The 12,374-nt window shown below is 50.0% G+C and overlaps 1 protein-coding gene across 12 annotated transcripts in view; it reads right to left on the bottom strand.

Moving 5' to 3' along the window:
• The window catches only part of MYOCD (myocardin), a 480,210-nt gene that overhangs the window by 48,538 nt on the left and 419,298 nt on the right, over positions 1 to 12,374 (bottom strand). For 9 of the 12 annotated variants that reach the window (XM_043496455.1, XM_043496456.1, XM_043496458.1 and 6 more), the window contains 2 exons: positions 10,734 to 10,799; positions 4,381 to 4,436 (listed from right to left, as the gene is read on the bottom strand). In XM_043496455.1, the coding sequence (XP_043352390.1) occupies positions 4,381 to 4,436; positions 10,734 to 10,799 (122 nt within the window). Of the gene's footprint in view, positions 1 to 4,380; positions 4,437 to 6,298; positions 6,466 to 10,733; positions 10,800 to 12,374 lie in introns of those variants that run through there. The other 3 variants (XM_038371459.2, XM_038371458.2, XM_038371460.2) reach the window with 2 other exon arrangements.

Below are 12,374 nucleotides of genomic sequence, written 5' to 3'. Positions count from 1 at the left end.
CCTGGAGACCCTCTTAGGGTATGTTTACACTTTGAGCTGTGGGTATGATTGCCAGCTGGAGGAGACACTCACACTAGCTCTGATTGAGTTAGCATGCTAAAAATAGTGTAGTCATGGCAGCATGCGTGGTGGAAGGGGCTACCCACCCGGAGTTCATGCCTATGGTCTCGGGTGGCATGGCTAGCCCCTCCTGTGGCTCACGCCACCGCTGCTGCTCTCTATTTTTAGTACACTACCTTGTTCTGAGCTAGTGCAAGTATGTCTTCTTGAGCTGTGACTCAACCCCCTGCTCGAGATGTGGCCATACCCTAGGTTTAGCTAGGGCTGGCCAGTGTGTAATGTAGGGGGCTTGGAAAGCTGACATGGTTCCCCCAAAAGTGATCTAGTCACAGGCATTTTCAGACTTTTCTGGAAATGGCCACTTATCTTATCTCTGCCATTAGAGAGGTGCCTGAGTTGGGCTAGATAGCTGGTGCCAGCATGAGCAGAGCACATTCTGGGGAGGTACTTAACTGCCTGAGAGGCTTTGCAATATCCCAGTGGACCCTGGGGCATGCTGCAAAGCCAAAGGTCAGGGTTTTGCTATGTGATGACAAGTATGACTTGCTTGGGGACTACTCACTGCAGATGACAAAGCGCATTTCAATTCCGCCTGGACACTTGTTTAAGGCTCCATTCTGCCAGTTCAGTGGCTGAATCAGAAGCCAGGAGGGCTGTTCATCTACTGGAAGGCATGAACCTGCCCCATAGATCACTGTCAGCCCTTGTACAAATGCAGGATTCTGATCCCCTTCCTCAGGTGTAAGAGTCTTCCTGATCTGGCCAATGCATCTTTCCTCTACCCCTCAGAGCTCTCTGAGTCATCCTGTGGACCTCTGTTCTTTACTCCTCAGATCTCTGTGATCCACCCCACAGAACTCTCTTTCACCCCGAGGATTTCTGTGATCCACCCCACAGAACACTCCTCCAACCCGAGGATCTCTGTGATCCACCCCACAGAGCTCTCCTCCCCACTGGGGATCTCTGTGATCCACCCCACTGAGCTCTCCTCCACCCTGGAATGTCTGTGATCCACCCCACAGAGCTCTCCTGTGTCTCGGGGAGCTCTATGATTCATCCCACTGAGCTCTCCTCCACCATGGAATCTCTATGAGCCATCCCCCAGAGCTCTCCTCCATCCTGGGATCTCTGTGATCCATCCCACAGAGCTCTCCTGCATCTTGGAGATCTCTGTAATCCACCCCACAGAGCGTTCCTCCACCCTGGAATCTCTGTGATCCACCCCACTGAGCTCTTCTCCAACCTAGGGACCTCTGTTATCCACCCCAGAGAGTTCTTCTCCCCACTGGGATCTCTGTGATTTACCCCACTGAGCTCTCCTCTACCCTGGGGATCACTATGATTCAGGGCTGTCAACTCTTTGGGTTTACCCTGCAGGCGTTTTGGGGGGCTCCTGAGGTCCTTTCCTGTTGCCCCATTCTTGGGGTGAACTGCCCCATGGGAGGTGCTGCCACTGCTGATGGGCATCTTCCTCCCACAGCTCATGGAGCAGACAGAGCTCTTTGGGATGGGGTGGGGATCCTCCCCAGCTGACTCTGCAGGGCCTCTTCTACAGCTGCCAGCATTGCCTGCAAAGGGTGAGGGTGCTTGAGTAAAGAAACTCCCTCCTGGCTCCAGCACACCTGCGGGAAGGGACTCCTATCTGTTCCACTCTCCTCAATGCCCCTCCTCCTGTACAGGGCGACATGGATCCCAGCACTAAGGAAGTGCAGAGCAGGGACAGCCTATTACTTTATTTATAGGGTGCTCTGTATGTAGATTAATGCATTGGGGGTTTCCAATATAACTACCTGAGCATTCAAAAATCATGAGATTTAAATTCTGTCACCAAGAAATCACCTTTTTTTTTTTCACCATTGGGCGAAGCTGGCTGCTCCTAGTTTGTGTGGAATCATTGCAAGGCCAAAATTCATGCTTCAACCAGCTCTAATGGGGGGTGGTCCAGTACTAAGGCTGCCAACTTTCTAATCGCAAAAACTGAACACCCTTGTCCCATCCCTTCCCTGAGGCCCTGCCCCTGCTCACTCCATCCCCCCTCACTCCCTTGCTCACTCTCCCAGACCTTCACTCACTTTCACTGGGCTGGGGCGGGGGATGGGGTGCGGGAGGGGGTGAGGCCTCTGGCTGGGGGTGTGGGCTCTGGGGTGGGACTGGGCATAAGGGGTTTGGGGTGCAGGAGGGGGCTCCAGGCAGGGGACGAGAGGTTCGGAGTGCAGGAGTGGGTACAAGGTGAGGGCTCCGGGAGGGAGTTTTTGTGTGGGAGGTGGCTCAGAGCTGGGGCAGGGGGTTGGGGTGCGGGGTCTGGGAGGGAGTTAGGGTGCAGGAGGGGGCTCCAACCTGGGGCAGGGGGTTCGGGGTTCAGGGTGTGGGCTCCGGCCGGGTGGCGCTTATCTCAGGTGGTTCCCAGAAGTGGTCGGATTGTCCGGCTCCTAGATGAAGGGACCAGAGGGCTCTGTGCACTGCCCATACCCAGAAGCGACTCCCATTGACTGTGGTTGCTGGCTAATTGGAGCTGTGGAGCCAGCGCTCAAGGCAGGGCAGTGTGTGGACATGCCCTGGCCACCCGTGCGCCTAGGGGCTGGACATGCTGGCCACTGCCGGGAGCTGCATGGAGCCAGGGAGCCTGCCTTAGCCCCGCTGCGCCGCCAACCGCACTTTTAGTGGCCAGGGTCCCTATTCGACTGGGCTTTCTGGTAAAAAACTGGATGCCTGGCAACCCTATCCATCACCCCTTCCCAAGCTGCCACTCCATCCCCTTCTGTCCCCTCCCTAGCTGGACAGGATAGCTGGCTGCATCACTTGAATTCTCCCTCCATAGTTTCACCATAGTTTGCTGGCCCCCACATTTATTTGCCAGACATATTTCCCTGCTTGTCTCCTAAATCTTCTACCCATCACATACTCTCTCTCTCTGCCCCCCACATCCTTTGCACCACCCTGTCTGCTCCCCCACTTTTCTCCCAACCCTATCAGTATGCCTCATGCCCCTCCTATCTCCCACAATCCCCTCATTCTCTTGTTTCCCACATTCTCCCCACACCCACTTGGTGTGTCTTACGCTTTCCACATTTCCCTAACATCCCTCAGCCTGCCTCCTGCCCCCCACATTCTCCTGCACCCTAATCATGCCCCCACAGCCTGCCTCCTGCCCCACATTCCCCTGCCCCCAATCCTGCCCCCACATTCCCCTGCCCCCTCAGCTTGCCTCCTGCCCCCCACATTCCCCTGCCCCCTCAGCCGGCCTCCTGCCTCCCACATTCCTCTGTCCCCTCACTTGCCTCCTGCCTCCCACATTCATCTGCCCCCTAAACCTGCCTCCTGCCCCCAAATTCCCCTGCTCCCTCAGCTGCCTCCTGCTCCCACATTTACCTGCCCCCTCAGCTTGCCTCCTGCTCCCATATTCACCTGCCCCTTCAGCCGGCCTTCCGCCCCCACATTCCCCTGCCCCCTCAGCCTGCCTCCTGCCCCCACATTCCCCTGCCTCTAATCATGCCCCCACATTCTCCTGGCCCCCTCAGCCTGCCTCCTGCCCCCCACAGTCCCCTGCCCCCTATCACTGCCCCCACATCCCCCTGGCCCCTCAGCCTGCCTCCCGCCCCCCACATTCCCCTGCCTCTAATCATGCCCCCACATTCTCCTGGCCCCCTCAGCCTGCCTCCTGCCCCCCACGGTCCCCTGCCCCCTAACACTGCCCCCAGATCCCCCCTGCCCCCTCAGCCTGCCTCCCACCCTCACGTTCCCCTGCTCATGCGACCCATGCTCTCAGCAGGCAATGTCACTGTTTGCACTGGTGGAGTTTGTCACAGGGTTTAAGCAAAGTAAATGCCAGTGGTGCAAATAGCAATGTTGCCTGTCCACACTATTTGTTGCACTGGTTTAAGTACATTGATGGCAGTAATGGTCCAGGCAAGGCCTGATTCAATTTATGCAAACGTCTGCAAATGAAAGGTAGACTGTTGGGTGTTTTGTCTGAAGTTCTACACTGCGGGTGCCTGTGATCTTCCTCAGGGATCTCTCTCTGCCACTTTGGAAGATCTCTATGATCCACATCTTGTTTCTTTCTACCCCCTGGATCTCTCCTGCATTCGATATAGTCTGCACTCATTTCACAGGGACAATATGCAGCTGAGGTCCACATCGCAGACAGGAAAGAAGACACTTGCTGTAAATGAAGTTGTGTTAATGTCAGTGGAAGCAAGATATTAGGCTCAATGAATATAATGTCACTTTTATGCAAACTCCCTGCCTGTCTCCAGCAGCCTGCCCAGACTTGGAGGATAATACACAAATTCATTCATTCACATGTGTGCAAGAAGTTACCTTGGCTCTCTCCAGGTTTTTCCTTTGTTCATGGAATGCAGATGGGCTTTTCAGTGCTGCAATACGAAACACAGAGGCACAATCAGCACAAGGGAGGGAGCAAACAGTCACCAGAATACTCAGCAATAGAATTTTAACAAGTGCTATAAAAACAGCAACACAAATGAGCCGATCTCTTTATTGAGCTAACTCAAAACTCAGAAAAGCTATGGGAAATCCCAGTCTCTCAACCAGGCCATGGCAGGAGAGCAGAGGTGATGGAGAGCAAGGGGAGAGCAGAAGCCACAGGGGCAGAGAGGTGGTGCAGGCTGTGCGACTCAGCACTCAACAGGACATTTCCTCTTCCAGGGAGGCTCTTCCTTGAAAAGCTCTAGGTAGGTTACAGCACCAGGAGGCCTCAGAACAGAGTGGGGAGGAGAAAGCAAAGTGTCAGTGCCCAGAAGAGAGGAGACCTCCTTAAAGGACTCGGTCAGCAGGTGGGCCTGCAAGTGTCTCAAACTGTGAGGCCAAGTCCAGGGAACGTGAAAAACAAAGGGATCTCATCATTCTTCCCTTGGGTTGCAAGTGTATATTAAACACAGGACTCAGAAGTTTTAGTTCTCTGCTCTCCTCCCCAGTTTCTCCACACAGGGCACACCAACCTCTTCTCTGTTCATTTACACAATCCCCTTCTCTGCAGCTCCTGCCCTAAAGCAGCCTTCCTGGCTCTCCAACACTTTTCTCCGTTCCCTTGTGAAAGGTGCTGGGCAACTGAACTGTGGGTTTGGGGAGTGCTAAGTGGGCACATGACCCAGCCTGGGAGCCAATGTCAGCAGGCTGCCCTGGCCACCACTTTCAAACACTCTTCCTGAAGGTGTTTGGTTTTCCCCAGAGAGGGTTTCCAAGAGAAGGGCGTCTGTGCAATTCTGTTCAACCTCCTCAGAATATTATATCATGGGAGGCCAGCCTGGTTGGTGAGGGTCCCTGTGGCACATGCTAAGGCCCACAGCTCTCTAGGGATTACATACAGCTCATGGGTTGAAAATCTGGTAATTTCTGAATTCCACTCTTTGTTATTCCTGGGTACTTCAAAATACCAATCGACAATAAGTTCTTTAGTATCATCTCAGTATCAACTTCCAAGAGCTGAGTGTAAAGAGTCTGTTTCCAGTGCTGTTCAAAGCCTCTAATGTCAATATCTGGAACTTTATTTTTAAAGCTCAGCTATAACATATTTATATTTCTGGCTGAAAACCATGGTTTCCAAAGTGCAGAAATAAAGGCTGTGAACAAAAGCAAGGCCCCAGTTTGCTCCGTGTCACATTATTCCCCATTTACAGGGTGTAAATGAGAGCAGAGTTTGGTTCTGCATTTGAAATTTGTAGGAAAGACTCAGTCTTTTTTGGGTCTCCAGGGAATTTCTTCTCTGGCAAGAAAAGAAAAAAAGACTAAAACATCTCCTTGGGTTCCAGCATTAAATGGAGGGGACATGCTAAAGTGAGGAGTTCAGGGGTCTCTTTTGTTTGGTACCATTTATTTAGCTAACTTATTGCTTGATCCTTGAGAGGAATGAAAAAAGGGGTTAGAAATTCATTTTGCACAGGGCTCAGAAACTAGCGGCCAGTCTACACTCCAGAAATGTGGAAGTAAATGGGGAGCTCAGGCAGAACAAATAAACATGTAGGGGAAGGGAAATTTTGAGTGGATTGGCTGGTGGAAGGGGATGGATCCAGTGAAAAAGTAGGATGGATCACACCAAAGTACAAAGGGGCAGGGAACCTTTTCTTGCTTCCAATATTTAAAGAGCAGACAGACAGACATGCTTGAATGATTGTGCCGTGCTTTGGTGAGCAGCCATGAGGATGGTGACAGCTGTTTTAGTCAAAAGCAAAATAAAATGAGTGCACAAAAAAAAAAGGAAGTAAGTAAGGGACGTTACTTTTGATAGCCCAGTTCACTACGAAGTCCTAGTGTTATGAGGTTTCTGTGGGCAGGAATTGACCAGCTCAAACTTCATTTCATGCTATTCATAATGAAAGTGTTGCAGAATTTAGTCATTTACCAAGATTTTGGAGGAATTATGTGGATGCTGCAGCTTGTATTAGTCTGCAAAACAAATAAAGGTATTGCTAGCACCAGTTCTTCAGACAACACATCAGAATAGATCTGTGATGGGATTCACCAGTTTGGAAGTGCAGGTGGCTTTACAGAAAATGGACGAAGCTGCTGCACTTGACACGCCAATTTTAGGACTAGATTTTGCCTTTAAGGCACAGTCCTGTGTTTGGGAGGATGAGGAGGAGCCTCTGTGTAGCAGGAGCCCAGCATGAATTAGGCCAGAATTCTACTGGGGATCCTGGGAATCAATCTCTGTAGCAGCAGCTGGTCCACCACCAGGTGCAGTGAATGGCTAGTCCCAGCCCATTTTGGGTCAGTTAGCAGAGTCTGACTTGCAGATTGTGGCTGGCCCCTGCACAGGATTGCTAGGGAAAAACTCCTTGCACACTCTTCCCTGTTTGGGCACATACCCACACAATCTGCCCCTTTGTGGATCATGAAATGTAGACAGTTAATGATACTCCTGACTTTATGGCAAATGCTTCCCAGCAGTTCCACAGAATGAATTTGCCCAGTAAATCAGGCCTGAAACATTTTCATCAAGCCAATAAAATTGCATCTGGATGAGATGTTCAATAACATATCCTGTTGTTTTGGTTCTCCCATTTACTAACGGGGCACATTTGGCTCAGTTACTTTAGTGCAAATCCAGAGTTCCTCCATTGACTTCACTGAGCCTGATTCTCTGCTTACTTTCACAAGTTCTGCCCTGTGTGACTCCATTAGCTAAGCGAGGTTGAGACTGGAGCTTGTGCCATTCTCACTTAAGGCAGTCACCCATCTCTCCCGGGGGAGAAGAGACGGGCATGTCTGCAAAGCCTTCCTCTCTCTTCAGTCACAGTCTATGACCCATAGGCTGTGCAAGGCTAGTCCTTGCCTTTGCCTCCCTGACTGCTTTAGCTATTCCATTTGGAACTGATCACAGACTGACCTTTCCCAGCATCAGGCTGTTCCCACCGTTGGGGCGAACTCAGCTGCCACATGGGACACTCCTGCTGCACACTATCTAAGATGCTTCAGCTTGGTGCATTCTGTATTATTTGTCTGAGGCTTTCACTTTCAGTAAATGGTTACAGAACATTGTAGTGTTCAGCACCTCCAAGTGCTGTTGAGAACATTCGTAACTCACTGGTATCCAGAAGGGATTGCTCAACGCTTTGACCCACTGATTTTCTATTATTGTGAATATTAATCTGTCTCTCTGTCCTCTGTGGGTGGAAATCTAGAAATGGATCAGTTATAAAGAGGAGGCTAAATTCTCTGCAATAGAATTATACCAGCAGAAAGTCTGGCAGAGGGATTTAAAATTACCCTTGTCCAAAATCCAGGACTGACAATGTCCACTCTTGGACCAGTTTCATGATTAAGGTCTGGTATCTCGTGACTCCTTAAGGCTGCTGTATCTCATAGAGTAACTTTCTAATATACTGTGTAAAACAATCATACCCAGCCCTGGTGACTTTTGGGATCTCAAAATTTAAAATCATGACACCCAGGTTTACAGAACAGCTCTTTTTGATATATTATAGACTGCACACTTTGTGCATTACAGCAACTCCACCTCATTCCATACTCACCTCAGTGTATGGAATGAGGTTCCAGTCCATGTGCACCTTCAAGAACTCAGCTTACATATGTATGCTCAGTGCCAGCAGAACATGGGGACACCATTAGGAACAGACCCTTGTTGTTAGGACACATTGACTGTGCATGCACAAAGCATGCTTTTAAACCCCCTGTGAGCTGGACTATTGAAAGGCACCTGTGAGATGCAGCAACAATCTCTGTGTTAAATGTCTAGTTTCTATCCTTCCTTGTGACATGATAGTGCTGTTAAGAAATGTGCACATTTGTATAATGGCAAAAGAGTATTTTATTGTCTTCATTCTCAGAAATGAGTGAACCATTTGTGCTTAGTCTCTCCCCACATGGCCCCCTTGGACAGAGGCCTGCAAAATGCCAGCCCAAAAGGTGAGAGTGTGGCAAAGCGGTAAGCAACAGGAAAACGCCTTTGAGGTTTCTGCCCTAGGCCAGTGCCTCTGCTGTGCATTTCTGAGCCGTGCGCAATGCAGGGATTCTTTAGAAAGCATTAGGTCCCCATTTCTAAAAGTGCACGCACCCCATGTAGTCACGCCATTGGGGGATTTCCAACTGCACAGACTTTTACATTAAAGGACTCCAGTTTATGCGCATGCAATGGGACATTCTGCACAATCATCTTGAATGTGCCCCTTTTAAAATGTGGGCCTGTCATCTAACAGGAGATGTTAGAGGTAGCACAAAAATCTGACACTGTCACCAGCTCTTGCAGTTCTATCATAAGTCTGCCAATATTTGGTGTTTTTCTTAAAGCCCCAGGCTCTTGGATTTACATAAGAATCTCAATTTACATTAAAAATAAAAAAAATAAATGTCTAGACTTCCTGTTTGCAGAGAAAAGCTTGAAAGTATGAACCCAACAGGCTCAAAACCCAGAATGCAAATCAAAAGAACTCAACATTTATTATGTTGTAAAATCTCACGATTTTTATGACAATCTCATGATTTGGGGCCTGACTTATGATTTTTGCATGCTTGAGGGTGGTAGTACTACACTGATTAGCCTTCTATTGCTAACAGCGATTACAGAGTCCCTGAAAGCAAGAGAATTAGAAAGATAGTGGGGGAGATAGTCTAGGTGTTGAATGGAATGCTACAGACATACTGTTACTGAAATGTCTTGTTACTGGAGAGCAGAGACCATACTGCTATCCTCTGAGTTTAAGAGCTGTTTGAACAGCACAGTCCTTAAGAGGGTCCATATTATAAAGTAAAATAGCCAATAACAGAGAAAGAAAGGAGCAAGTAAGAAGTGGATTAGGCCTTGCAAATTTGCAGTCCTTAGCAATTATTCTAAAGGGGCAGTGAGGAGACAAATTGTATAGGGATAAATGCTTGACCTGGGTTACTGCTAACATTATAGCTCCTGTAAATGGAGGGCTGTTCTAGACTAGGATGAAATGTGTCAGTTAACAAGACAGAAGGGAAGTCTGAGATCTAGCTGACTGGCCCCATTGTTGCCACTTGCTGGCTTCATGCAGCTAGGCAGTGCAGGTGAAGCAGGCAGTCCGGTTTTATTCTTGCCCTTCCTGGCTCTCATATGCTAGCACAGTGCTGTTGGGTTTGGCTTTGGCTTTCTGAAACATTGGGCTATAGCCAGTGCTGGGTTGGGCTGGATCCCACCAACTGAACTAGAGGCTGTGAAGCCCTAGAGAGGGAAATCTGCTTAGGGGGTAGGGGGATCTGAACAGGGCACAGCCACACGTGTGCTCCACTCATCCAGGGGCCAGGGGATGCAGAGAAGTTGTGGCCCCCAGGAGATGCACTGACTCAGCATGGCTGCCAGCTGGCATCTGGCTATGCACCTGCTGGGGAGTTCTGGCTGTGCCTGGGACAAGGGCTGGGTATGAATCCCACCAGGTAGCACAGTCCCTGCTGACTCATGGTCGGGGAAACTAGCACACTCATTTAAATGCCTCTTTTACATAAAACAGCAAGCTGTGCAGCCTTGACTGCATGGCACTGCCCTGTGACAGGGAGACTGGCCACCACCAGGCCAAAAACTGCTTGAGATGTGGAAAAAAATCATGATCACTTTCACCCCCTCTCCCCTCTCTAGGGAAATACATTCCAGCAGAAAATCCCAGACAGCTTGCTGTTGGTTTGCCAGCCTGTTTCCTGCCTCTGGGCCCGAACCTGCCAGGTGATGAGCACTCCCAGGAGAGTCCTGGCACTTTGCAGGTTCAAATGTGTTATCAGACTCCTGCTCTGACCATGCAGCAAACTGTTTGGCCCAGACAGGCCTGTGCTAACCTACAATAGAGATTTTGAACAGAACAGGAGGGTGACCTGCAATACACAAGAGACTGGGACTAAAACTCTACTAAGGATGATGGCTAGCAGGCCAGATCCTCAGCCAGTGTAAATCGGGGCAACTCCACTCACATCCATAGGAGGCCTCTGCATTATAACCCATATAATAGATATCCAAACATAGTGCTCAAATGCCAGCTAGAGCAGCATGGAGGTAGCAGGGTCCTCCCCAGAACCCAACCTGCTAACCAGGGGTGAGAGTGAAACCCAGCCATGTGGGGGGTGCTGGAGAGCAGCTGCGTATAAGCGTCAGGAGGCAAATGCAGCATCTGCAGGAACTGCTGGTGATTGTGCTCTAGCTCTGTGATGCATGTGGCACAGAGAGTGGTAGGTGAGGTACTCACGTGGCATGATGCCCTGGTCTGCCAGCTGCTCACGGGTTCTTCTCTGCTGAAGCCGTAACTGTAAAACTGTTAGAGAAAGAGTGTCAGGAAGAGATGCAAACTTTTTCCTGAAGCAAGTAACTTTCTGCGAACAGCCCCAGGAGAGAGCTTTCAGCAACACACCCAACGCCTTTCTGTCACTGAGGAGGAAAGATAGGCTTGCCCTTAACATGAGGAGGAGAGAGGAATCCCCTGAGGGGAGGAGTGTTCCTGAAAATTAGCAAGGGAGTTCCTGCAAAGCAGGTGCTGCAGGTGGGATATGTGAAAGCCCCATACTGGGGGCAGGGGCAGATGGAGAGGAGGATTATGAGGGGGCTAGGCTTTCTGCTTCGGGCAGAAGTTGTTGTGATGTGGGGGGTTCTGTTGGCATGGAGGGTGCAGACGGTTCTCTGGCCTGCCCTGGAAGTCATTATTTTGGCACGTGTGTCAGTGTCCTCATGATGGGCACCATATGGTGGCCATGAAGCAGCACAAGATTGCTATATGTTGGGCATGTGGAGACTGAGAGCTGTGGAGGTCTAGGTCCTTGACCCCGTTTGAGTGAGCAGGGGTGTGAGTCAGCAGGGTGGAGTACTTTGGTCTCACCTGCTGCACACATGGGAGATGGAGCCTGTCCTTCAGTTCATGTTGTCTAACACAAGGTCAGTAGCATTAAAACATCTACTATGTGTTACTGAATCCTGGCTGGAAGCTGCTGCTTAGCTATTGTTGGCCCAGCTGATGCCAGATGAGTGCTCAGCACAAGATGGGCCAAAGGGGACAACCAAGCTGTAGCTGTGCTATCTGAGCCAACCTAAAATGCAGGTCTCCAACCCCAAGCCTAGATCTAACACAGCGTGTACATCTGGCAGGGATGGAGCTGGGGCTGGTCCTAGTGCATTGCCTGCCCTGCTGCCCAGCACAGGCCATTCTTGGGCGGCTGGAATTTCATGTTACAGTGGCATTGGAGCTGTGTGAGCTGGTGGCACTTGGCTATTTCAGTGTTCACAGAGATGACCTTTTGCCTGAATCACCTCAAGATTTCATGGCACTGGAATGGCCACAGGACTATCCCAGGGGATTGCAAGCTCAACTCACACAGTTGAGGTCATACTTGGGATCTGGGGTTTGGCCTGAGATTGAAGGTGGAAGCACCTCAGAAACCCTGAAGCTCCATGAGGCACTGTGCTGCCACTAACGCCTCCCTTAGATGTGAATTCAACCCTCGCCACGCTCACCCTCATGGGGCTTTAGCTGCATGATTTCTTTTTCCATGATGTTTTGCCCTGGGTGCCGACATGTGGCTCTGTTTGCAGGGGGGCTCTAGAATAACATACTTAGAAGAGATTAGGTCCATACATTTAAGAAGTGACTACTTAGATAAAATGTCAATCACTAGTAGCACTTCTTCTTGGAATGAAAGCTCTGGCAGATGGGAACCAATCACTGAACAGTGCAGACTTTGGCTTCTCTGTGACAATGAAAGCAGATGTGCCAACTCTCTGTTGATAGTTACAATTTGCTGAGAGAGGCTCCTCCACACTCCTTGTAATAGAGCCTATGTGTTATAGTATATTGTGTCTGTGTGGCACAGCATGGTAGAGTGTGTATTCTCTTACTACT

The sequence above is a fragment of the Dermochelys coriacea genome, chromosome 14 (genome assembly GCF_009764565.3).
Source record: "Dermochelys coriacea isolate rDerCor1 chromosome 14, rDerCor1.pri.v4, whole genome shotgun sequence".
Classification (NCBI taxonomy): domain Eukaryota; kingdom Metazoa; phylum Chordata; order Testudines; family Dermochelyidae; genus Dermochelys; species Dermochelys coriacea.
The sequence above is the reverse complement of the archived record's forward strand: the minus strand, read 5'-3'. Positions and strand labels throughout refer to the sequence as shown.